We start from the raw sequence: 22737 nt of genomic DNA on the forward strand, positions 1-22737 counted from the left end.
GAGGCCATCGCAGAGCGAGGCAGGACCGGCAGAGGAAGGGGAAGGGGCTGGAGGACTAGGGATGCGCTGGCGGCTCTGTGCGCATGCGCCGACCCGTCCGCCTCGTCCACCGACGCCACCCACGCATCGCCAAGACCACACTGTCCACCATCACCTCGGGGGCCAGGACACAGCTCCGGGTATGTGATGGAGGCGACCGTGAGCAGGCTTGGGGAAGCATTTCAGCCGCAAAGGGCGACTTCAGGCCTAGGAGCTCTCCAAATTTCGGGAGCATGTAACCCCTGGAACTTCCGTATCCGCCGGGGGAGGAACCATGCCCCCACCTGTGAGCCGTGCCTGAGGCTCGGTCTCCACCCCCGGCCCTGCCTGCTTGGAGCTCCACTTAACTTGCTCTGGAAAACTTCCGTTTCGTGCACTGTCTCACGCCTGACAGTCATGGGACACACTCACAGCCCCTGCCATTCCCGCACAGCTACCGGCCGGGCTTCCCGGGTCCCCAGGGTGCGCTTACTACCCAGAGCGCGGACAGCATCACCAGACCGCGGTCCTCGACCCTGAAGCCGAGCGAGGCCCCCGCGGTCCAGCGCCACCCCAGACAAGAGCCCAGGCACCCCACAAGAGACCCCAGCTGATTTCTCAGGTCTGTGCCAACCTAAAAACATCTGGACAGAGGCACAAGACGCTCCCCTCCCTCCCCCCCTGCTTTCTGGCAGGACGTCTGGAGCTATTGTGGCCGTTTCTTGTGGCTTAAAGAAGGAGCTTTCCGGTCCCCAGGGACACTGAACTCCCGTCCTTTCCTACCACCAAGACCTCCTTTCTCTCCTTTTCATAGCAAGGCCGTTATCCTCAAAAATGAAATCAACTTAGGGTCTTTTAAAGCTCCCCTGATGAAGGCTCTGGTCCAACCTCCCCCTCCTTTGGATTGACCGGAGACGCTGGAAAAGCGCCTGGCGTGGGGCTGAGCTGACAAACGGGAAGCATCTATGGGGGAGGGGAGGACAGGCCCTGGGGCTGGGGAAACTCTGCCAAAGTCCCAAATCTTTGTTCAAGCTGTTGTTTGGTTACTCTTCTGAATCTTAAATCCCTCTAGCGTTTTCTTTTTCGCCCCCAGAGAGTTCAAACTGCTCCTCAGGACGTTTTATCCTTTGCCCAAGGGCTGCCAGACGGACATTCGCATCTCCAGTGAGGAAGGTGAGCATGGATAAAGGAACAGAGGGACTTGATGAAAGGCAGTCCCCTGTGGTCAGCAAGAATAGTTCCCCTGTTCGTTCCCCTGAAAGTCCAGCATTTTTCTTTGGGAGCAGTCTGCCCGTCGCCACAGTCTTGAGCCATCACAAAAGATGTTACCAGGATGTAGCTAAATTAATTCCTAAACACCAGTTTGGAGTGGAGAAGTGTGCCAGTTAAAAGGCCAGTGCAATGCTTCCATCTGTAATAAAGGTCATTATTCCATTTGATAATCAAAACTCTTTCAAACCAGCATTAGGAAAACAAAACTGACTGGCAGTAATGACCATGTGCGTCTCGCCAGCATGCTTTCAGAGCGTGATGAAGCCAATAAGGCGATCAGACGCTAAGAATGCCTCCCAGTCTCAATATTTTCATCCAGAAAATATCTTGATAATATCCATTTGGCTGAAAAAGATCCTCCTTTCCCTGTAAACAAAACAGCAGGCCGTGAGCGATTTCAGCCCATTCTACTTGCCTTTTCCTCGTAGTTCCCTGGGGTTCAATTGCTTTGGCCAGCATCTCCTTATAGATTGGGGATTTTAAGTAGCGAGCGTAAGAGTCCTGGCAGGAACAAGAGAAAAACGAGAATTATAAGAAGGAAAGGGTCCAGTCAAAAGAATACACTTGCCTTTTTCCCAGCCTCCTCCCAGCAGCGAGACGGGAGTTGAGAGGATTTGTTTCCTTGTGCTCAAGGCATTCAGATCTGCATCGAAAGCCACGGTTCCCAAGTGTGGCCCCCAGGCCGGCGGCATCCATTTCACCCGATCACTCACAGTGCTGTGCTGATGCACTCGGTCGTGTCCGACTCTTTGCGACCCGTGGACGGTAGCCCACCAGGCTCCTCTGTCCATGGCATTCTCCAGGCAAGAATACTAGAGTGGGTTGCCATTTCCTTCTCCAGGGGATCTTCTTGACCCAGGGATCAAACCTGGGTTTCCTGCACTGCAGGCAGGTTCTTTACCATCTGAGCCACCAGGGAAGCCCGGATTCCTTTGTGTGGCTATTTCCTGGGACCCCAGGCAGGTTCAGAGAAGTCACTTCCTGAATGCTCCCTCACCCAAACCAACTGCAAACGTCAGTCCCAACAAACACAGGAGAAAGCCCAGAGCGACAACTGGGGGGACGTCTCAGCAACCAATGGGGAATTGATTTTAATTTCTTGAAATGGTACCATTCTAAAAACTAAGCAGTGACAGCAAAAGTCCTGAGAACTGTGGGCAGAAGAACTAACGGACAGATGGCCAAACAGTCACGGGAAAAGATGCTCAACATCACTAATTACCAGAGCAATGCAAAGCAAAACCCCAATGCGGTGCCACTTCACACCCGTCAGAACGGCCATCATGAAGAAGTCTGCAAGCAAAAACCGCTGGAGAGGATGTGGAGAGAAGGGAACCCTCCCGCACGCGCGGTGGGAATGGAAGTTGGTGCGTCACTATGTCAGGACAGCCCTTCAACTGCAGAGTGAGAAGCCCTGAGAGGGCTTAAGCCTCAGCAGCTGCTCCTCCCTGGCCAGAGGGCTCGGGAGCACAGGGAGGGGCCAGCCCTGCTGCAGGTGGAAGACACAGCTGACAGATCTGCACCCAACAGCAGCAAGGCCACGACCACACACGCCCCCTTCCCCCGCATCCGGGGACCCAGAGACGGGAGGACTTCCGGCCGTGACCACACACGCCCCCTTCCCCCGCATCCGGGGACCCAGAGACGGGAGGACTTCCGGCCGTGACCACACACACCCCCTTCCCCCGCATCCGGGGACCCAGAGACGGGAGGACTTCCTGGCGCTCTCGGCCAACCTGCCTACCTTCTTCATGAGCATGTAGATGTGGGTCTGCGCCGCGTCCAGCACGTAGCGGTGGGGGTGCTTCAGCCCCTTGACCGTGATGTCCATGGTCTTGCCGTCTATGTTTATCCACCGTCTCGCCCCGGGGGCCAGGAAAAGCCTGAGACCGGGAGAAGAATGTTAGCCAAAGTAGCCAGACCGGAAGTTCCCCGGTGGTGGTCCCGTGGTGAAGACTCCCTACTTCTACTGCTGCTGCCGCTGCTAAGTTGCTTCAGTTGTGTCCGACTCTGTGCGACCGCATAGACGGCAGAGGGTGTGAATTCCATCCCTGGTCAGGGAACTAAGATCCTACAGGCTGTGTAGTGCGGCCAAAACTAAATTTAAAATGAAAGTAGCCAAACCAAGTCAGTGAATGGAACCTTCCCAGCTGCTCGGGAGAGAGGGGCTGGCAGACATAACTCACCCCTCACCGACCCTGGGGTGAAAGGGGTCCTTTTCCAGAATACTCAAGCATCTGAATAGGTTGTCAAGCAACATTTCCTAGAAGCAAGAAGACTTCCCTGCCAGCACTGGGAATGTGAAATATGCTTAACTTGGGAATTCCCAACCTCTTAGAGAGCAAACAGTGGGTGGGGTGACCCCCAGCCCCCCAGAACAGGGGTGAGGCGTCCACACACGAGGCGCACTGACGGCCCGACACGGGGCGTGTGGGGCCTCCGTCCAGTGTGACCTCGGGTGCAGGGCAGGGACTAGCCGGGTGGGCGGCCTCTGCACCCGCACGGCTCGTGCTCACTTGTAAATCTCCTCTGCCTTCTCCTTGACTTTGGACTGATCGCCGTACTTCAGGTCCTCACAGGCTTCCCAGAAGCCCAGGTTCTCCCCTGCGAGGGGCAGACGGTAGACGCCGTGGACACCCAGACGGGAACCCGGATGGGAGGCGGAGCAGGGAAAGAAGAGAAGCGGTCAGTGGGCATGGATCCCGCCCTGGGCCACGAGCGCGGGGGTGGAGGTGGGACCGCAGGCTCCTGGGTGCTCCGGCCAGGGCCCGGGAGAGGGCATGAGGCCAGGGAGCACGCCGACGGTGCCTCCTTGGTGCACAGAGACCCCGCCTCTGAGAGCCCTTGCAGCGCGCGTTCCCGCCAGAGCCCCTCACAGATGCTTTGCTGAAGCCGCAACCCTGAAGGACTGACCCTCCGGGAAGGCCTGGCCGCGGGGGACTAAATGCAGGGCCGCCTGAGCCAGAGACCCTGCCCCTCTGGGCCCAGAAGGAAAGCCGGGCGTCACCCTCCTGTGTCCTTCCAGCTCGACGCTCTCCACCCGGTGCCCCCGCACCCGGGAGTGTGACACCGGGTGCATCTCCCCAGGTGGCAGTTTCACCTGCGAAAATAAAGGAGGTCACAGCAGTGGGAAAGCAGGAGCCTGCGTCTGTGTGTGTGGACATGGGTGTGCGCGTGTGTGTGTGTGGGGGGGGTTGAGTCATGGAATACCACCACGTAGGGAAATGTACCACCCCATCCCTCTGCTCCATTTCCTCGTTCCCTGGAAGCCTCCCGGGCATTTCAGACCAGAGAAGCCTGTAGGAGCCTAAGCGAGTTGACTCTGTCCCCTAATTCTATAGAATTAGAATTCTATAGAATTCTATAGAATTATACCCTTCCTCTTTGGCATAAAATCCAGGGAGCCCTTAGGACCAAGACCACCCGCAGGAGCAGACAGGCCAGGATGCTCTTGAGTGACAGCCACTGGCCTTACATCAAGGGCCCTGGAGACCACCTTGCCCACAGCAAAAGAGAGTTCATTGCTTAGGAGTAAAATTAAATGCACAATTGTTCACAAAAGTCAAAAGGTGGAAACCACCCAAATGTTCGCCAGCACAAGAGCAGACAAACACACGTGATGCGCATGCGCAATATGTGCCACTCATCCCAGAGAGGGAGGGGATCCTGGCACAGGTCACAACGGGGTGAACCCTGAAGGAAGTGAGCGCCACTCACCCCAGAGAGGGAGGGATCCTGGCACAGGTCACAACGGGGTGAAGCCTGAAGGAAGCGGTGCCAAGTGAAACCAGCCAGACACAAAGGAACAAATACCGTAGATTCCATGTATACGAGGCCCCCGAGCACTTGGGCCCAGAGGAAGCAGAACGGCTTCCAGGGGATGGGAGTTCGTGTTTATAGGTGACATTTTCAGTTTGGAAAGATTAAAAGGCTCTGGAGATGGATGGTGGTGAGAGTGTCACTGAACTCGACACTGAGAATGGTAACAATGGCAAGCCTTATGAATATTTTACCAGTGTAAATACATGAGCACACAGAAGTGTGTACACGGATGTTCACAGCAGTACTACTCTTAACAGCCAAACAGCGGAAACGACCCAAGTGTCTACCACCTGAGGCTGGGCACACAAAGCCATGTGCCTGCACAGAACGGAACGCTGCTGGTGTTCAGTCGCTCAGTCGCGTCCAACTCCTTTGCAACCCCACGGACGGTAGCCCACCAGGCTCCTCTGTCCATGGGATGTTCCAGGCAAGAATACTAGATGGAGTTCATGGCCATTTCCTTCTTCAGGGGATCTTCTGACCCAGGGATCAAACCCACGTCTCCTGTATTGGCAGGCAGATTTTTGCTGCTGAGCCACCAAGGAAGCCTGAATGGAATACTATTTGGCCATTACAAAGGATGAAGCATTATTACATGCTCCAACACGGAAAGACTTTCAAAATACTATCCTGAGTGAAAGAAGACAGCAAGCCACATATTGTATGATTCCATGTATAGAAAATGTCCCAAACAGGCAAATCCATGAAAATAGAAAGAAAATCAACGGTTGCCCAGGACTGGGGCAGGGGGCTGTGGGGGGAGAGGCAGACAGAGGAATAGGGAACGACTCCATGGGTTGGGGTTCCTTTTTGAGGGCGCTGACGACGTTCTAGAGTTAACACGCTGGTGGCTGTTGTGCAGCTCTGTGAGTCTAATACAGAGCACTGACCTGCACACTTTAAAAGGGCAGGTGGGTTATATGGTCCGAATTTACAACATGTGCAGCATATCTCAATTTTTAAAATTTTAATGAAATGGACTGATTACTTGTTCTGCCTGTACCAGAAGCCGTGGCAATGTCATCCAGAGATCATCAGTAGCGCTCTTTTTCAAAATAACAGCCAGGGAATCATAGAGATGAATTCTCATGGATGCCAAGTAAGGAGTGGGTGGGATAAACTCAGGGTGTGGCTCGTCAGGGGGCCACTAGATGGCGCTCAGCCCACTTCCTCCCCCAGTGCTTCTGGCCTAAAGCAGCCCTCTCCCCATCTCTGGGTTTATTACATCCTGGCAGTCAGGCTTAGTCAGAGAAAAGGCTTTTCCAGAATCCCTATTAGAACGTAAGTTGCCACACCAGGCAAGCAAACAGGCTCATGGCACGTCCCGGGGGTAGTTTCGGGTGCAACTCACAGGCCAGCGGGGAAGCAAGGGAGGGGCATGGGTGCCCCGGGGCTGGGGGCCTGGCGGGAAAGCCAGGATTTCAGGGCAGGCGGTGAAGCCCACGGAATGCTCCACCCGTGGGACGTGGCCCCAGCCTGGCCTCTGCTTTTCCCAGTGCCTCCCTGCACGTCGTGTCTATGAGGCTGCAGGGCCCCCAGGGCCGGGACATGAAGCGCGGGCCCACCAGTGGTCCGCAGCCTTTCGCTACCAGGGACCCATTTCATGGAAGACAGCTTTTTCATGGACTGGGGGCAGGAGGGGGAGGGACGCTTTCAGGACGAGTCAAGGGTGTACTTTATGTCCACGGATTTCCCCAGCGACTCAGATGGTAAAGGATCCACCTGCAATGCAGGAGATGTAGGTTCCATCTCTGGGCCAGGAAGATCCCCAGGAGAAAGAAATGGCAACCCACTCCAGTATTCTCGCCTGGAGAATTCCATGGACAGAGGAGCCTGGTGGGCTACAGTCCACGGGTCGCAAAGAGTCAGGCACGACTGAGTGACCAACACTTTCCCTTTACGTCTGTTGTTACTATGTCAGCTCCACCTCAGGTCATCAGGCGTTAGACCCCCCAGCACCTCCCCCCCCACTCCACTGAAGCTGCACCTTCTAAGGAAGCAGACTGGGAGCTGAGATGTGGTCCTTGGTCGGGGCCAAACGTTACAGTCACTCGGGGAGTTACCAAAACTTAAGAGCGTCCACCCCACACCAACTGGAAAGGACCCACTGGGGACGGGGTCCTGGCGAGCTGAATCGGCAGCCAGGGCACCCCGCGCTGAAGAAAGCCAGGCGTGTGGCAGCGGCAGACTTGGGAGCTCGTGGCTGGGTGACCCTGGGGCTCAGGGTGAGCAGGTGCCAGCAGCCAAAGGGGACTGGGTGCTGGGGAGGAGAGTCACAGCTCACACAGCTTCTGTGAGCAAGGCGACCCCCCTACCAGGGAGCCCAAGAAGGGGGCAAGTCCGGAAAGCTCCCACCAAGAGTTGGCCGGAGCAGAGCCCTGAACACACCTGCCAGCATCCTCCGGCCCCAGGCTAGACGTCCAGGAGTGTCTCCAAAAGCAAATGCTTCTATTAAGAAAAAAAAATCAAAGACCCACCACTGAACTCCTTCCTGAGAAAGTGCTGGAAGCTCTGCCGACCCTTGGGGTCCCGGATCAGCTCGCTGAAGTTGAAGGCCCAGCGCTCCACCCGCATCTTGGTTGGGATGTCCACCCTGCAAGGACCACCGCGTGTAAGTGCTCCAGACACCTGGGCTGTGCCAGGTGGTGACCTGCGTGGGGCGAGGGGTCGGCCCCACTAACCTCCATGCGTCCCCTCCCCCATCCCTGCACAGACAAGCCAAGTAACCCCCTGCTCAGAAAATGCAGCCTCAGACACGTCCCCTGGGCCTGGGGTTGGGAGCTGGCGGCCCGGGCGGGGCTGTGGGGGGGACGCCCCGCTAACCCTCCAGGACAGAGGGACACGCACAGCCCCTCCAAGGCCTATGGAGGCGAGGGCCGGCCGCCACGCCAGGCCCAAATTCAGGGGGGCCTCTCTTATCCAAACCAGGCCATCCTAAAGGAATCAACCCTGAATGTTCACTGGGAGGACTGATGCTGAAGCTGAAGCTCTAATACTTTGGCCACCTGATGCGAAGAACTTACTCCTTGGAAAAGACCCTGAAGCTGGGAAAGATTGAAGGCAGGAGAAGAAGGGGACAACAGAGGATGAGATGGTTGGATGGCATCACTGACTCGATGGATATGAGTTTGAACAAGCTCCGGGAGATGGAGGGCAGGGAAGCCTGGCGTGCTGCGTCCATGGGGTCTCAGAGTCGGACACGACTGAGCGACTGAACCCCAACAACTCTTAATTCGATACACTGTGAGAGACACACAGGCTGAAGGAAACCATCCTTATAACCAGATGGCTCCAGAGTCCTGGGCCCTGCAGCTGACCCCCGACTCCCACAGGCACCCTCCTTGACCCATCAGCTGACCACAGGGCTACGTGGAGGAGGGGAAAGGGCACCCCCCCCAGGCCTGCTCACAAGGTTGGGTCTGAGCCCGGGGTGCTCCGCAGGCCTCAGGAGGCGGTGGCCGTGTTGCCAACCTGCCGGTGGTTTGCACCCACGCCCTGACCCTGCCCTCCTCCCTCTCCTCCCCCTCCCCTTCTTTCTTCCTGTGTCAGCTTGGCTTTCTCGTCTGTAGTTCAGCCTTTGCCTTCTCTTCCAAACAGCAGAATTATGCAGCAACAACCCCTCAAATTTCACAAACAGTGAAGGAATGAGTGGTGTAATTCCCCAAGGCAGGTTAAGGGCTCTGCCTTCCCAGAACTTATTTTTACTCTAATTAGAAATCGAGAATGGAAAGCCATAGAGATGACTGTTTTCTTTTCAAAAACAATCTCTGTATGTTAAAACAGAGTTACCCTTTGACCCAGCAGCTCCATTCCTAGGCACACACCCCGAGAAATGAAAAATACATGTCCACAGGAAAACGAGCCCATGAATGTTCACAGCAGCAGATTCACAACCACTAGGAGGCAGAGACGACCTGAATGTCCGCCAGCTGATGAACGGATAAACAAGATGTGGTCTACCCATAAAATTATATTTTTCATACATAATTTGAAATTGAGTACTAATATCTGCTTCAACATGGATAAACTTTGAAGGCATCATGCTAAGGGAAAAAAGCTAATCACAAAAGATCTCATATTGTACGATTCCATTTATATGAACACCCAGAAGAGGCAAACCTGGAGAGACAGGTAGTTTAGTGGCTGAGGAGGGCTGGAGGGGTTTAGGGGATGGGGACTTGGGGTGATAGCTAAAGGGTGTGTGCGTTAGTCACTCAGTCTTGTCTGACTCTCTGCGGCCCCATGGACGGTAGCCCGCCAGGCTCCTCTGTCCATGGGATCCTCCAGGCAAGAAGACTGGAGTGGATTGCCATTTCCTTCTCAGGGGATCTTCCCAACCCAGGGATCAAACCTGGGTCTCCTGCATTGCAGGTGGAATCTAAAGGGTAGGGGGTTTCTTACTGGGGTGATATTTTAAAAATTGACCTGTGGCAGTTGCATGAGTCTATGAATATAGTCAAAATCATTGAAACGTACACTTTAAGTGGGTGAATTCTATGACATGAAAATTATACCGCGAAAAGTTTCTTTTAAAAGAACACAGATATCTCGAATACGTACAGTTTGGCATTTAAATCCCAGAACTGGGTGTCGTCTGTTATCCACGGATTGCTGGGGAGGCAGCCTGACATGATGGCATCATTGGATGAAAACTGCTCACTATACTTAACGATCCTCAAAAGCAAAAAATAAATAAATAAAAAAGAAGTGATTTCCTGGAAGTTCAACACCCCAGAGACCACATAAATCAACACTCAGGTCGGTTGACCAGCCTGCCCTCCTTCAACTCTGTCCGTGTGGTTACACACTCATCACGTCTTCTCAGAAAAACACTAACAGCTGTCAGGATTGGCAGGTGCTTAACAAGACCGGTCCCATTCTTGTCATGAAACGGATGGCGTCTCCAAATCCGGTTCCTCTGTGACTTCTCTGTGCTTGGTTCATAAAACACGGCCTCTTCACCCTTGATCGTGGGTCTTCACAATGCAAAGCTGATTCTGCACGCATTCAAACAGGGGTCTCGGCACCATCTTGGAAGCATGAGGTCCGTGGAGACTCAGGGAGGCTCTGTCACCACCCTGGGGCCCACCCTCTGTCAAAGGTGCCGGCGTTTGGGAATTCAGACCCATTATTCAACACTGTGGTCTCCCCGAGACAAAAGCAGGCAAGCGCTAATCCCTTCTAGCTGGGTTAGACCTCCTGAACCAACACGTGTCCTGGTGTCCGCTAGTTTGGGAAAAAAATCTGCCAGGTCCTCACCCTAAGGGTGGGCATTGCATCCATAATATACACACGAGGTGCCCGCCACGAAGGCTGCCCACCGCCACTAGGGACTGCGGAGCAGGACCCGTGCCCCAGAGACACGGCAGAGCCCCCCGTCCTCAGTCCCGGGTGGAACTCAAGGCCCCGGGCTCCACTTCTCACAAGATCTTCTTATTCCCAACAGACCTTCACCATGGAACAGCGGGAAGAAAGGAGGAAAAACAGGTGCCCACAGGTCCAGACACTAATGGTGTCGAAATAATGGTAATGAGGCTCCGAGACAGTGAGTCTAAAAGCATCCAACAGCCTTTGAGCCTCGTCTATGGACTGTCCATTTGGTTTCATAACTGACTTTCTGGAACAGGTCAGAGTAGTAATGCCCTCTGGGAGACTGGATCAAGACAGCTTGAATGTTTGAGAAATCAAACATTAATTTCCAGTTTCTCCCAACTGGATTTTAATCAAAGGTTAACAACAGATGTTTATCAGTACCACTGAACCATACCATCTAGCCCGTGAACGCTTCCCACTTTCCCATCCACAGACTGTCCAGTGCTTCACCCCTCTCTGATTATTCCTCACCCGACCCAGAGACCAACCCAACTTAATCCCCGTGAGACTGCTTTTGTCCCTTTAAGTCCTTGGGAATCTCAAGCCAACCACGACTTGTCAAGTCCTCCTTGAGACAGAAGTTCTCCTGCCTGATGACCTGCTGTGCCAACCTCAGCAAGAGCAACAGGTTAGAGACCTACCCTCCAAGAGACACGGACGACTTCACCGTGGACCTCATCAAGGCCTGTCGGTAATACATGATCTGGAAAAGACACAGTGGTTAGACCGCCCCGCCTGGGGTGTCGCCAACACCAATGCCTACATGCGACTCTGAACCAGAAGCTGCTTCCCCATCAAAGCACCCCACCCCGTCCCCTCAAGCCAGCCCCCCAGGACCCCAGGGCTCAGGTCTGTAGCACACAGAGGACCCCAACTCCAAATGAGCAGCCTTAACTCATCGTGTGTTCATCTCGGAAAAGACACCACCTGGGAAAAATGAAAGTTCTAAACCGAGACAAAGGCTCAGCATTTCCCCAGTCGCCTCTGATGCACAGAAGCAGATCTAACCTCACGGCCATCATGACCCAGGCCTCTGTCCTGGGCCCTGGATAGAAGATCTGCCCGGGCGGTTAGCCCGTCACCCCGGACAGACGCTGAGCTCCTCTGACTGTGAGTGGGATCCAGGGTGTGGGACCCACCCTACGCCCCGCAGATCCGCGCCTTCGGAGGGTGCTTCATGTCCCGCATAGCAGCTCACCCCAGGCACATCTTACAAGAGACGCTTTGGCGTCTGTGCCGTCCGTTACTTTGTAGACAACTGTCTGAACCCTACACCTGGTTTTCATTTCATCGCTGAGTGCAAAGCAGGAAGCCAAAGCACATATAATTTGTTAGAGGATTAAAAATCAAACTTCCCTGAAACTGGGAGGCTAATTACCTCTTTCCTGACAGAAACCACGGTCTGTTTCTGTAAAAACAAAGAAGCAAAAACCATTAAACAGACGTCATGAAATCATTAGAGTCCAAATAGCCATTTGAAACATAAAAACCCTTCCCCAAGAGAACACTGCCCTTTTTTTTTTTTTTTTACTTAAAAGGCAGAATTTCCCCATTACTTGTTCCACCCTATTCTGCACAACTACTGGAGAATTAGATCAGCTGAGAGGTTTGCTGACAGAAGGGGCTGCTTTGCCACTATAACTTTATCCTGCTCTCCTAAAAGCCAAGATGAACTGAAGACCAAGTTCACCTTGGGTTTTTTCAGGACTGCTCCGAATCCACCATGGCGCCCACATAACATCCACTGGGGGAACTAGCCACTTGACCAGTACCCGATGTTTCAGGGAAAAGCCACGCCACCGAAAATAAAGCACACACTTCAAAGACTCGAGAGCAGCCTCCGCTGCAAGCTGAGCCCCAGAGTGGAGCCGTAACGTGGACACTTTCACCTCGGGCTCCCTCCTCGGTCTGGACTTTCACAGCAGAGGAAGGGCGACTCGGAGAGGAGCCCCGTATCTAGGATCCTGGAAGCTCCCGGAAACCACTCAGACCTGCCTCCTCCTGAACCTTCCTACTATTTAACACGCGCCCCTGGTACCACTTGTCTGCCCCATCCAACTCTGGGAGGCTGGGTACAGCTGGTGCTTCCCAAACCAGTTTTCCGAGGTCTGCTTGTGTCAAGGACCGCCTGGTGTGACTCTTACGCGTCAAGCTGAGCATCATTCCTGGCGGCTAACACCCGTGCTGCTGAGTCCCACCGGGTTTGCGTCCCTGGAAAAGTCCAAGGACGACACGATCTCCTTTAGCCAGCTAGTGAAGTAAGTCCTGGGCCAGAGCCCAGTGACAAGGAATGAAGGAGGGTCTGATCTGGAACGTCATATGTGAGTCTCCTTTCTACTTTGCGTCATTTTTTAACTTTGCATCATAAATTGTTTTTATGTGATTGCTTTTCTCAGCGGGGGGCGGGAAGCTAGGACAAGTGATCTCAGAAAGGTGACGTGTGACTTCCCTGGTGGTTCAGGGGTTAAGAATCCAGCTTCCAGGGCAGGGGACGTGGCTTCGAGCCCTGCTCAGGGAACTGAGATCCCACACCCCACAAGGCAACCGAGTACCCGCGCCACAGCTAGAGAGTCCGTGAGCTCCGGGGGCCACGCGCCAAACTGAGACCGGACACAGTCAAAGATGAAAAGTACATACTTTTAACGAAGGAAGGGTTGACCCTCATCCCCACACACACTTCCGCCTTCGTCGCACTCATCACAACCATAATTAGACACTGTTTGTGCACCTCTCTGTTTAATCTATGCATCACCCATCAGGCGCTACTAGGAGCAGGAAGACCACGTTAATCTTCCCGAGCATAACCTGTGGCACAGAGTAGACGCTCACTAAATACCAGACAAATGATGACTGCTGTGTGCCTGGAGGCTGAAAAAAATGGAGATGCATTTTAAGGTTAAGAGAATATTTTTCTGCTTAAAAAACTGAGAACACTCTCCAAATGACCCAAACATTTTGGCAGTTACGCTAATTATCTGTTCCTATGTTCTCCTAACACAGGGCTGTGTGAGAAGACACGCATTTCAGGTGGAAAAGGACCCCAGGGCCAGGGTGGATTTGCATTCAAATCTAATATAATCAGATGCTTCAGTTCAAGTCATGCGGAAGTGGATTAAGAAGAGTATCTACTGGTTTATGCCTTCTGATCAAAAGAGAAGCTAGACTTTTGTGTGAAAATAATCACCTAGCTATATACAAAGCAATTTACACCTCTCTGTGCCCTTAGAAAGTTTAAGGGAGGAAGGTTTTATTATTCTACTTTCCGGCCGAGGAAACCAAGGCTCTGACATCTCCTGGTTGGTAACTGGCTGAACCAGGATTCAAACCCAGATGTGACCTTGGCAAGCGGAGAAGTGGGGCTTCCCTGGTGGTCCAGCGGCTAAGACTGCGCTTCCATTGCAGGGGGCTCAAGTTCCATCCCCGGTCAGAGAGCTAAGATCCCACATGAAGCACAGTGCGGGCAAGAGAAAACAAGAATCATAGCAAGAAAGGCTGAAAAAAGGCTGTTTAAAAACAAAAAAATCCGAGCAGTGATCCAGGAGAATCGGAAAACAGTGTGTTCTCTTCACCTGTTCCTCGCTTGCCCTGAGGCTGAGGCTAGTGCTGAATGGAATGCCCTTGTCTGGCCACGAGACACTAGACACTACTTCGTATAAAGCAGATAAAGAATGAGGGTCTGCTGCACAGCACAGGGAACTCTACTCAGCAGTTTGCAGTGGTAAAAGAATCCAGAAAAGAGAAGACATGTGTATATTTAACTGATTCACTTCGCTGTAAACCTGAGGTTAACACTGTAAATCAACTACACTCCAATAAAAATTAAAAACAAAAACAAACCAAGAAGCACAAAAGAACGCGAGAGCCCCAGTCCAAGAGGAAGCACACACCTGACTGACTCTAATTAACACTAACGATGGTAAAACACACTCCCAGCTGGAAGAGAAGACCTGGGACCTAACACAGCCCGGTGACCATAATCAACGATGCTGTATTACATGCTTAGAAGTTGTGCAGAGCATAGATCTTAACTGTTACACCACAAAGTCAAGGGTGGAGGTGTGAACTCATTGGTGGAACTCACTTTGCCGTATCTGTTCGCATCTAACCACCCACTGTACCCCTGAAACCTGCACACGTAATAACACCAATACCTCAGCAAGGCTGGAGCGTGGACACGCTGACGGTGCTAGCAACTGCAACTGTGCTCGGGGTGCCCAGCGGGCAGGGCTCAGACACCCTTCCTCGGTGCCCAGGCCCCAGGGTGACCGCTGTCCCCGGCCCTGCGCCCTGTGCTCGGGGTGCCCAGCGGGCAGGGCTCAGACACCCTTCCTCGGTGCCCAGGCCCCAGGGTGACCGCTGTCCCCGGCCCTGCGCCCTGTGCTCGGGGTGCCCAGCGGGCAGGGCTCAGACACCCTCCCTCAGTGCCCAGGCCCCAGGGTGACCGCTGTCCCCGGCCCTGCGCCCTGTGTGGACGCACAGCCCAGCCTGTCCACGGTCTCCCGGCCCCCGGGGGCTGTCCTCACACGCCTCCAGCCACCAGCACTCTCACCTCTAGTCTACTCAGTGTCCCCGGCCCTGCGCCCTGTGTGGGCACTGTCCCCGGCCCTGCGCCCGGTGTGGACGCGCAGCCCAGCCTGTCCACGGTCTCCCGGCCCCCGGGGGCTGTCCTCACATGCCTCCAGCCACCAGCACTCTCACCTCTAGTCTACTCAGCATGGTCTCTGGCCTAATACCTGCCGTTTCTTGGGCTACTATCTCGGTCTTCAGGGTGTTAAACTTTTTTATATTTTAATTCCCTTCTTGACTTTACTATCCTTTCAGGGTGCTGGGCTTGCTGTGGGCTTTCTGGTTCCCCCAAACTACCAGCGATCTCCTGGGAATCGGACTGCAGAAGGTTCCTTGGGGTCTAAGAGCTTGTCCACCTCCACCCTGGATCACCCGCGTGGACGTCAGCATTTATTTCTAACTTTAAAAACTGATGTCCAGTGTGGGGTGGAGGGAGGTCCAAGAGGGAGGGGATACAGGTACACTGGTCACTTCCTTGTACAGCAGAAATGCAACACTGTAAAGCCACTGCATGCGTGCTAAGTCACTCACTCGTGTCTGACTCTTTGTGACCCCATGGACTGCAGCCCACCAGGCTCCTCTGTCCATGGGAAGCTCTGGGCAAGAATACTGGAGTGGGTGGTCATTTCCTTCTCCAGGGGGTCTTCCAGACCCAGGGATAGAAACCACGTCTCTTATGTCTCCTGCATCGACAGGCGGGTTCTTTACCACTAGTGCCACCTGGGAAGCCCAACTATTAAAAAAAAAAAAAAAATATATATATATATATATATATATATATATATATATATATATATATCAGATCAGTCGCTCAGTCGTGTCCGACTCTCTGCAACCCCATGAATCGCAGCACACCAGGCCCCCCCTGTCCATCACCAACTCCCGGAGTTCACTCAGACTCACGTCCATCGAGTCAGTGATGCCATCCAGCCATCTCATCCTCTGTCGTCCCCTTCTCCTCCTGCCCCCAATCCCTCCCAGCATCAGAGTCTTTTCCAATGAGTCAACTCTTCGCATGAGGTGGCCAAATAGTGGAGTTTCAGCTTTAGCATCATTCCCTCCAAAGAAATCCCAGGGCTGATCTCCTTCAGAATGGACTGGTTGGATCTCCTTGCAGTCCAAGGGACTCTCAAGACTCTTCTCCAACACCACAGTTCAAAAGCATCAATTCTTCGGCGCTCAACCTTCTTCACAGTCCAACTCTCACATCCATACATGACCACAGGAAAAACCATAGCCTTGACTAGATGAACCTTTGTTGGCAAAGTAATGTCTCTGCTTTTGAATATGCTATCTAGGTTGGTCATAACTTTCCTTCCAAGGAGTAAGCGTCTTTTAATTTTATGGCTGCAGTCACCATCTGCAGTGATTTTGGAGCCCAGAAAAATAAAGTCTGACACTGTTTCCACTGTTTCCCCATCTATTTCCCATGAAGTGATGGGACCGGATGCCATGATCTTCGTTTTCTGAATGTTGAGCTTTAAGCCAACTTTTTCACTCTCCTCTTTCACTTTCATCAAGAGGCTTTTCAGTTCCTCTTCACTTTCTGCCATAAGGGTGGTGTCATCTGCATATCTGAGGTTATTGATATTTCTCCTGGCAATCTTGATTCCAGCTTGTGTTTCTTCCAGTCCAGCGTTTCTCATGATGTACTCTGCATATAAGTTAAATAAACAGGGTGACAATATACAGCCTTGACGAACTCCTTTTCCTATTTGGAACCAGTCTGTTGTTTCATGTCCAGTTCTAACTGTTGCTTCCTGACCTGCATACAAATTTCTCAAGAGGCAGATCAGGTGGTCTGGTATTCCCATCTCTTTCAGAATGTTCCACAGTTTATTGTGATCCACACAAAGGCTTTGGCATAGTCAATAAAGCAGAAATAGATGCTTTTCTGGAACTCTCTTGCTTTTTCCATGATCCAGTGGATGTTGGCAATTTGATCTCTGGTTCCTCTGCCTTTTCTAAAACCAGCTTGAACATCAGGAAGTTCACAGTTCACGTATTGCTGAAGCCTGGCTTGGAGAATCTTGAGCATTACTTTACTAGCATGTGAGATGAGTGCAATTGTGTGGTCGTTTGAGCATTCTTTGGCATTGCCTTTCTTTGGGATTGGAATGAAAACTGACCTTTTCCAGTCCTGTGGCCACTGCTGAGTTTTCCAAATTTGCTGGCATATTGAGTGCAGCACTTTTGCAGCATCATCTCTCAGGATTTGAATAGCTCAACTGGAATTCCATCACCTCCACTAGCTTTGTTCGTAGTGATGCTTTCTAAGGCCCACTTGACTTCACATTCCAGGATGTCTGGCTCTAGGTGAGTGATCACACCATTGTGATTATCTGGGTCGTGAAGATCTTTTTTGTACAGTTCTTCTGTGTATTCTTGCCATCTCTTCTTAATATCTTCTGCTTCTGTTAGGTCCATACCATTTCTGTCCTTTATCGAGCCCATCTTTGCATGAAATGTTCCTTTGGTATCTCTGATTTTCTTGAAGAGATATCTAGTCTTTCCCATTCTGTTGTTTTTCCCTCTATTTCTTTGCATTGATCACTGAAGAAGGCTTTCTTATCTCTTCTTGCTATTCTTTGGACCTCTGCATTCAGATGTGTATATATATATATATACACACACACACACACAGATGTATGTGTATATATATATATATTCAGGTGATATATATATATTCAGATGATATATATATATATATATCATTAAAAAAAAACAACCCTCTGTCCATGGGACCTGCCTCCTCTAGGTTAACATACAGGGAGTCTCTCTCCTGTCTGGAGAGTGTGTATCTTGGCAGTAGGGGAGAGGGTTCTGGACTTCTCTGAAAAGACAGAGAATTTGACGGGATGGGGGTCACTAAAAGAGTATCGACCTTCTGGGTCAGAGAGGTCAAAATCCCGGTCTGTCACTTCTCGGCTACCTGACTCTGGATAAGTTACCCGGCAGCTGAAAGCCTCTGCCTTCTCATCTGTAAAGAGGGACATAAGCTGGAGTGACTGGCGTGGGGCGGGACCCTAAGCACTGGCTGCTGACGAGGGCTCAGATGCTTTTGCCAAGAACGCGCAGGTACCGCTTTAGCCCCAATCAGGAGGCAGATCAGGATGCCCAGGCAATACTGGGGACACAGTCACACCGACAGAAGGATCTGCTGCTTACGTGAAATTTAAACTTAACTGGGCTTCAAAGCCTCACAAACCTATCAATATGATTATTACTATCAATACAGAAAAGGCCACGCGTGTGTGTGCTCAGTCGCTCAGTCGTGTCCAACTCTTTAGAACTCTGTGGACTGTAGCCCACCAGGCTCCTCTGTCCATGGGATTCTCCAGGCAAGAATACTGGAGTGGGTTGTCATTCCCTACTTCAGGGGATCTTCCCAACCCAGGGATCAAATCCGCATCGCCTGCAAGTCTCCTGCATTGGCAAGTGGGTTCTTTACCTCTGAGCCACCAGGGAAGCAGAAAAGGTCATAAGAAACATTTAATCAAAGTGCAGTTATTAAAAAGTACTGGAGTAGGTTGCCATTTCCTTCTCCAGGGGATCGTTCCAATACAGGGATCGAACCTGGGTCTCCCACATTGCTGGCAGACTCTTTACCATCTGAGCCACCAGGAAATCCCTTAAAAAGTACACACATCCATATTTCTAAGCAATTCTGAGAAAGCCGTCTCATTGTAAGACTAAAACACGTCTTGCACCCTGGAAGGCATGCACAAACCCCACTGTCTCCACAGCTAGTCCTCCTGGGGTGAAGTCACCTCTTTATCCCGCAGCCCAGGGAAGAAGACGCTGTTACAGGAGGAGCACCCACCCAAGGAATCTTAGCATTCTCTGCATTCCCAGGATTCTGGCTTGGGATTTTTCCAGAGTTGCCCAAATAGGGATACGTCCAGAGACTGTTTACACACAGCCCTGTGGCCCGCGTGCCAGCCCTGAGACCCAAACGCAGGCTGCAGGCGATGGTCCAAGGCGGGAGGGCTCAAGGTCGTGCCCTGGGGTGACGGGGGCAGAGGCTGGGCAACCCCGGGGAGAGATGAGCAGCGACCTTGGGGTCAGGCAATCAGGCAGGTTTCTGTGCAGAAACAGGTGAGGGCCGGGCAAGCCGTGGAGTGAAACGTAAGGTGGGGAGGACCCCAGGGACGCCGGGAACACGGGCCGCGAGAGCAAAGGAAGAGGCAAACGCCGGAAACCGGAAATCCGAGAGCGGAAGCGGTTCTGGCAAAGCTGACCAGAAAAGAGAGGGGTGTGGCCAGCCGTCCAAGGAGACGCGAGTCCGAGGCTGTGAGCATCAGAAGGAGTCCTTGTCCCGGTGGGGGCGGGACTGACCGCACAGCTTCCAGGGGACCAGGGACCTAGAGAAGGTTCTAGAACAGCAGAACATCAAGGCAAGCGCGGGCCTGCTGAGCGTAGAGCTGGGGGCCTGAGCACAGACCCTGCCATGAAGGGGGCGCCGGGCGCAGGACCGCAGGGTGCGGCTGGGGATGGGGAGGCGGTACCCGGAGAGGCAGCGGCTACAGAACCGTGAGGACCCACACGCCCGCCGGCTGGCCCGGCCTGAGCAGACGGCTCACTCTCTCCGCAAAACGGAACTGGCATGACCTCTCTCACCACGCTGCTGGGAGAAGAGAATAAACTCCAGCAAAGCCTCCAGAAGCCGCGCAGCGGACATCGGGACATGTCAACAAGGTCCTGAGGGGGCTCGGGCCCGTCAGCTCTCACCCGGCTTCACCAGCCCCGAGAGTGTGTCCGGGACGGGCAGCCCACCCCCTGCGCCTGTGTCCCCAGCTGTGAGCACAGACGCCAGAGCTTCCGCGTCACGAGCCGCTTGCTGAGCCCGCATGGAGCCCCGGCCTAGAGGCATCCAGGGATGCCCCGGCCGCCCGCCGGTCGCACAGGAGCCAGAGGAAGACAGCTGTCTGCCCCCAGGTGGCAGGGACACATGGGGTGAGGGGTGTTGCTCATGGAGGGCTCCTGGCCGGAGCTCCACAGGGCACAGCCCCTGACCGTGGAGCCATGTGTCTGCCCTTCCCCCAAAGGCTGGAGTGGCCACCGGTGTGGACGGCGCTGTTCTCCGCAGCCGTCCACAGGGCCAGGCAGGGTGGTGGCGTTGGCATGTGCCTGCCTCTGCCACCAACAGTCAGGGCAGAAGGATGAGAAGAAAGGAGGATGAAGGGGGACACCTGGGGTGAGGGAGAGCCCCCCAGATAGGGCGGAGGGTCTCCGGGCCCCATAGATTCCCTCTCTGGCAGCAGAGAGATGGTCATGACAACAGTGAGCACTGCTGTGGCCAGTGTGCGCACACGCCAATCCCACTCCAGACGCTTGGCATAAATGACCTCGCTCAGCCCCTGAAGGAGGCACTCTCCTTATTCCCATTTTACCGACGAGGAAACTGAGGCTTTGAGCTCAAGAGCTTGCCTGAGCCACAGCTTGTCCGAGATGACACAACTGCAGAAGCGGGGAGCGGGGCCTCACCCTGATGTCAGAGCTCCCACCAGCCCTCGTCACAGACGACCTGGAGACCCTGCTGGAGTCCAGGGGAGGGGCACGGCCCTGGCACCACTGCCTACAGCCAGGCTGGGGCTGGCCGCCACTCAGCCTGCTCCCCGTGGGGACAGGTGCCCTCTGAGATTAGGGCGCCCCACCTGCCGGTGTGGCAGGACCAAAACGACCCGCTTCCTGGGCCACCCCGCTCTGGCTGGCTCCTCCCCGGGCTGGGCAGCCCCACGGCCACCAGCCTGAGGCACGGGGTCCCCCAGGGCCCCGGGCACCTGCCAAACCCCAGCCTCTGCCCTCTTTCCATGGTGTTTACAGTTTCCGGGTCATCTGCCTCTGTTTAAGGAAAAGAGGTCTTTCCAAGAATTTACAAACTGTCAGAAACGAGCCCTCTTCAAACCAGCACTGCGCGGAAATCTGACACCTCCGGACACCCAGCCTCCGGGACACGCTGCCCGCTCCCTGCACCCTGCGCTCAGGCCAGACAAGCAGGGACACTGGGTCCAGCTGCGGGAGAGGGCACACACACACCCGCCCTGGGCCCGGGAGGAGGGCTGGGGGCCCCAGGTCCAGGGGGAGGGCCGGGGGCGGGCCCGCGAGCAGAGTTACAAGTCTTTGTTCTTCTTAAGGCGCCAGGGCAGCCCGAGTGCAGACGGAGGAGGGGAGCTGGTGGGAGAGAAACAGAAAGACAGTGGGTACCTGGCTGTGACACCCACCGGCACCCCTGGCCCACCGGCCACCCCTGCCCCCCGGCGCCCCCCACCCCCCCACCGCCCCCTGTGCCCCCGCTGCCGGCACCGTGGCCGCAGCCTCCCCAGCCTCGGCTTGGGCTCCTGGAGGAGCGCATTGCCTGCCTTTGTCCAGAAAGGGGCCCTGAGGACCCTGCTCAGCCAGGAGGGGCTGGCCAGCCCCTGGGGAGTCACCCCACAGAGCACCCCCGTGAAGCTGCTCACTCAGCATCTCAGCCATCCTGCCAAGGCCGGAGCCAGAGGGCCCGCCTCTGCCACATACGCACACATACACACAATACACATGCATACATACACACACACAACACATACACACAGAGACATACACACACACACCACACATGTACACACATAATACATACATACACACAATACACATAGACACACATACATATATACACATAATACACAGAGACATACATACACACAATACACATGCACACATGCATGCATACAATACACATACATACAAAGACACACATACATATATACACACAGAGACACAAACATACAACACACACACATACACACAGAGACACATATACACACCACACACAGGTACACACATAGTATATACACACAGACACACATACAATACACGTACATACACACAGAGACACGTATACACAGAGACACATATACACACAGAGACATATACACACCACACAATACACACAGACACACATACAACACACACACACAGAGAGACACGTATAAACAGAGACACGTATACACACAGAGACACATATACACACCACACAATACACAGACACACAACACACACACTTACACACAGAGATACATATACACACCACATGCACATATGCACACAGAGATACACAAACATAACACATACACATGCACACAGACACATATACACACAATACACAGAGACACACACTACACACACACATATACACACCACACATACACAGTGTGTATGTATGTGTATATATGTATGTGTGTCTCTCTGTGTGTGTTGTATGTATGTATGCATGTATGTGTATTGTGTGTGTATGTCTCTGTGTGTATTGTGTGTATATATGTATGTGTGTCTCTGTATGTATGTGTATTGTGTGTATGTATTATGTGTGTACGTGTGTGTGGTGTGTATATGTCTCTGTGTGTATGTGAGTGTGTTGTATGTATGCATGTGTATTGTGTGTATGTGTGTGTGTGTGGCAGAGGTGGGCCCTCTGGCTCAGGCCTTGGCGGGAGGCTGAGATGCTGAGTGAGTGGCTTCACGGGGGTGCTCTGTGGGGTGACTCCCCAGGGGGCAGCCATACAAACACACGTACACATGTACACAAATACACATCCACACAATCCACACCCAACACACACATATACACATAACACACATGTGCACATACATGCACACATACAGAGGCATACATATACATGTATACACACATAATACATACAGACA

General features: G+C 53.3%; 1 protein-coding gene across 5 annotated transcripts in view; it reads right to left on the bottom strand.

Moving 5' to 3' along the window:
- Positions 1–22737, bottom strand: part of RGS9 (regulator of G protein signaling 9) — a 63715-nt gene that overhangs the window by 10593 nt on the left and 30385 nt on the right. For all 5 annotated transcript variants that reach the window (XM_044938484.2, XM_006061892.4, XM_044938483.2 and 2 more), the window contains 7 exons: positions 11864–11893; positions 11127–11188; positions 9673–9786; positions 7590–7705; positions 3807–3894; positions 3035–3173; positions 1706–1791 (listed from right to left, as the gene is read on the bottom strand). In XM_044938484.2, the coding sequence (XP_044794419.2) occupies positions 1706–1791; positions 3035–3173; positions 3807–3894; positions 7590–7705; positions 9673–9786; positions 11127–11188; positions 11864–11893 (635 nt within the window). The remainder of the gene's footprint in view (positions 1–1705; positions 1792–3034; positions 3174–3806; positions 3895–7589; positions 7706–9672; positions 9787–11126; positions 11189–11863; positions 11894–22737) is intronic.

Source organism: Bubalus bubalis, chromosome 3, assembly GCF_019923935.1.
Source record: "Bubalus bubalis isolate 160015118507 breed Murrah chromosome 3, NDDB_SH_1, whole genome shotgun sequence".
Lineage (NCBI taxonomy): Eukaryota > Metazoa > Chordata > Mammalia > Artiodactyla > Bovidae > Bubalus > Bubalus bubalis.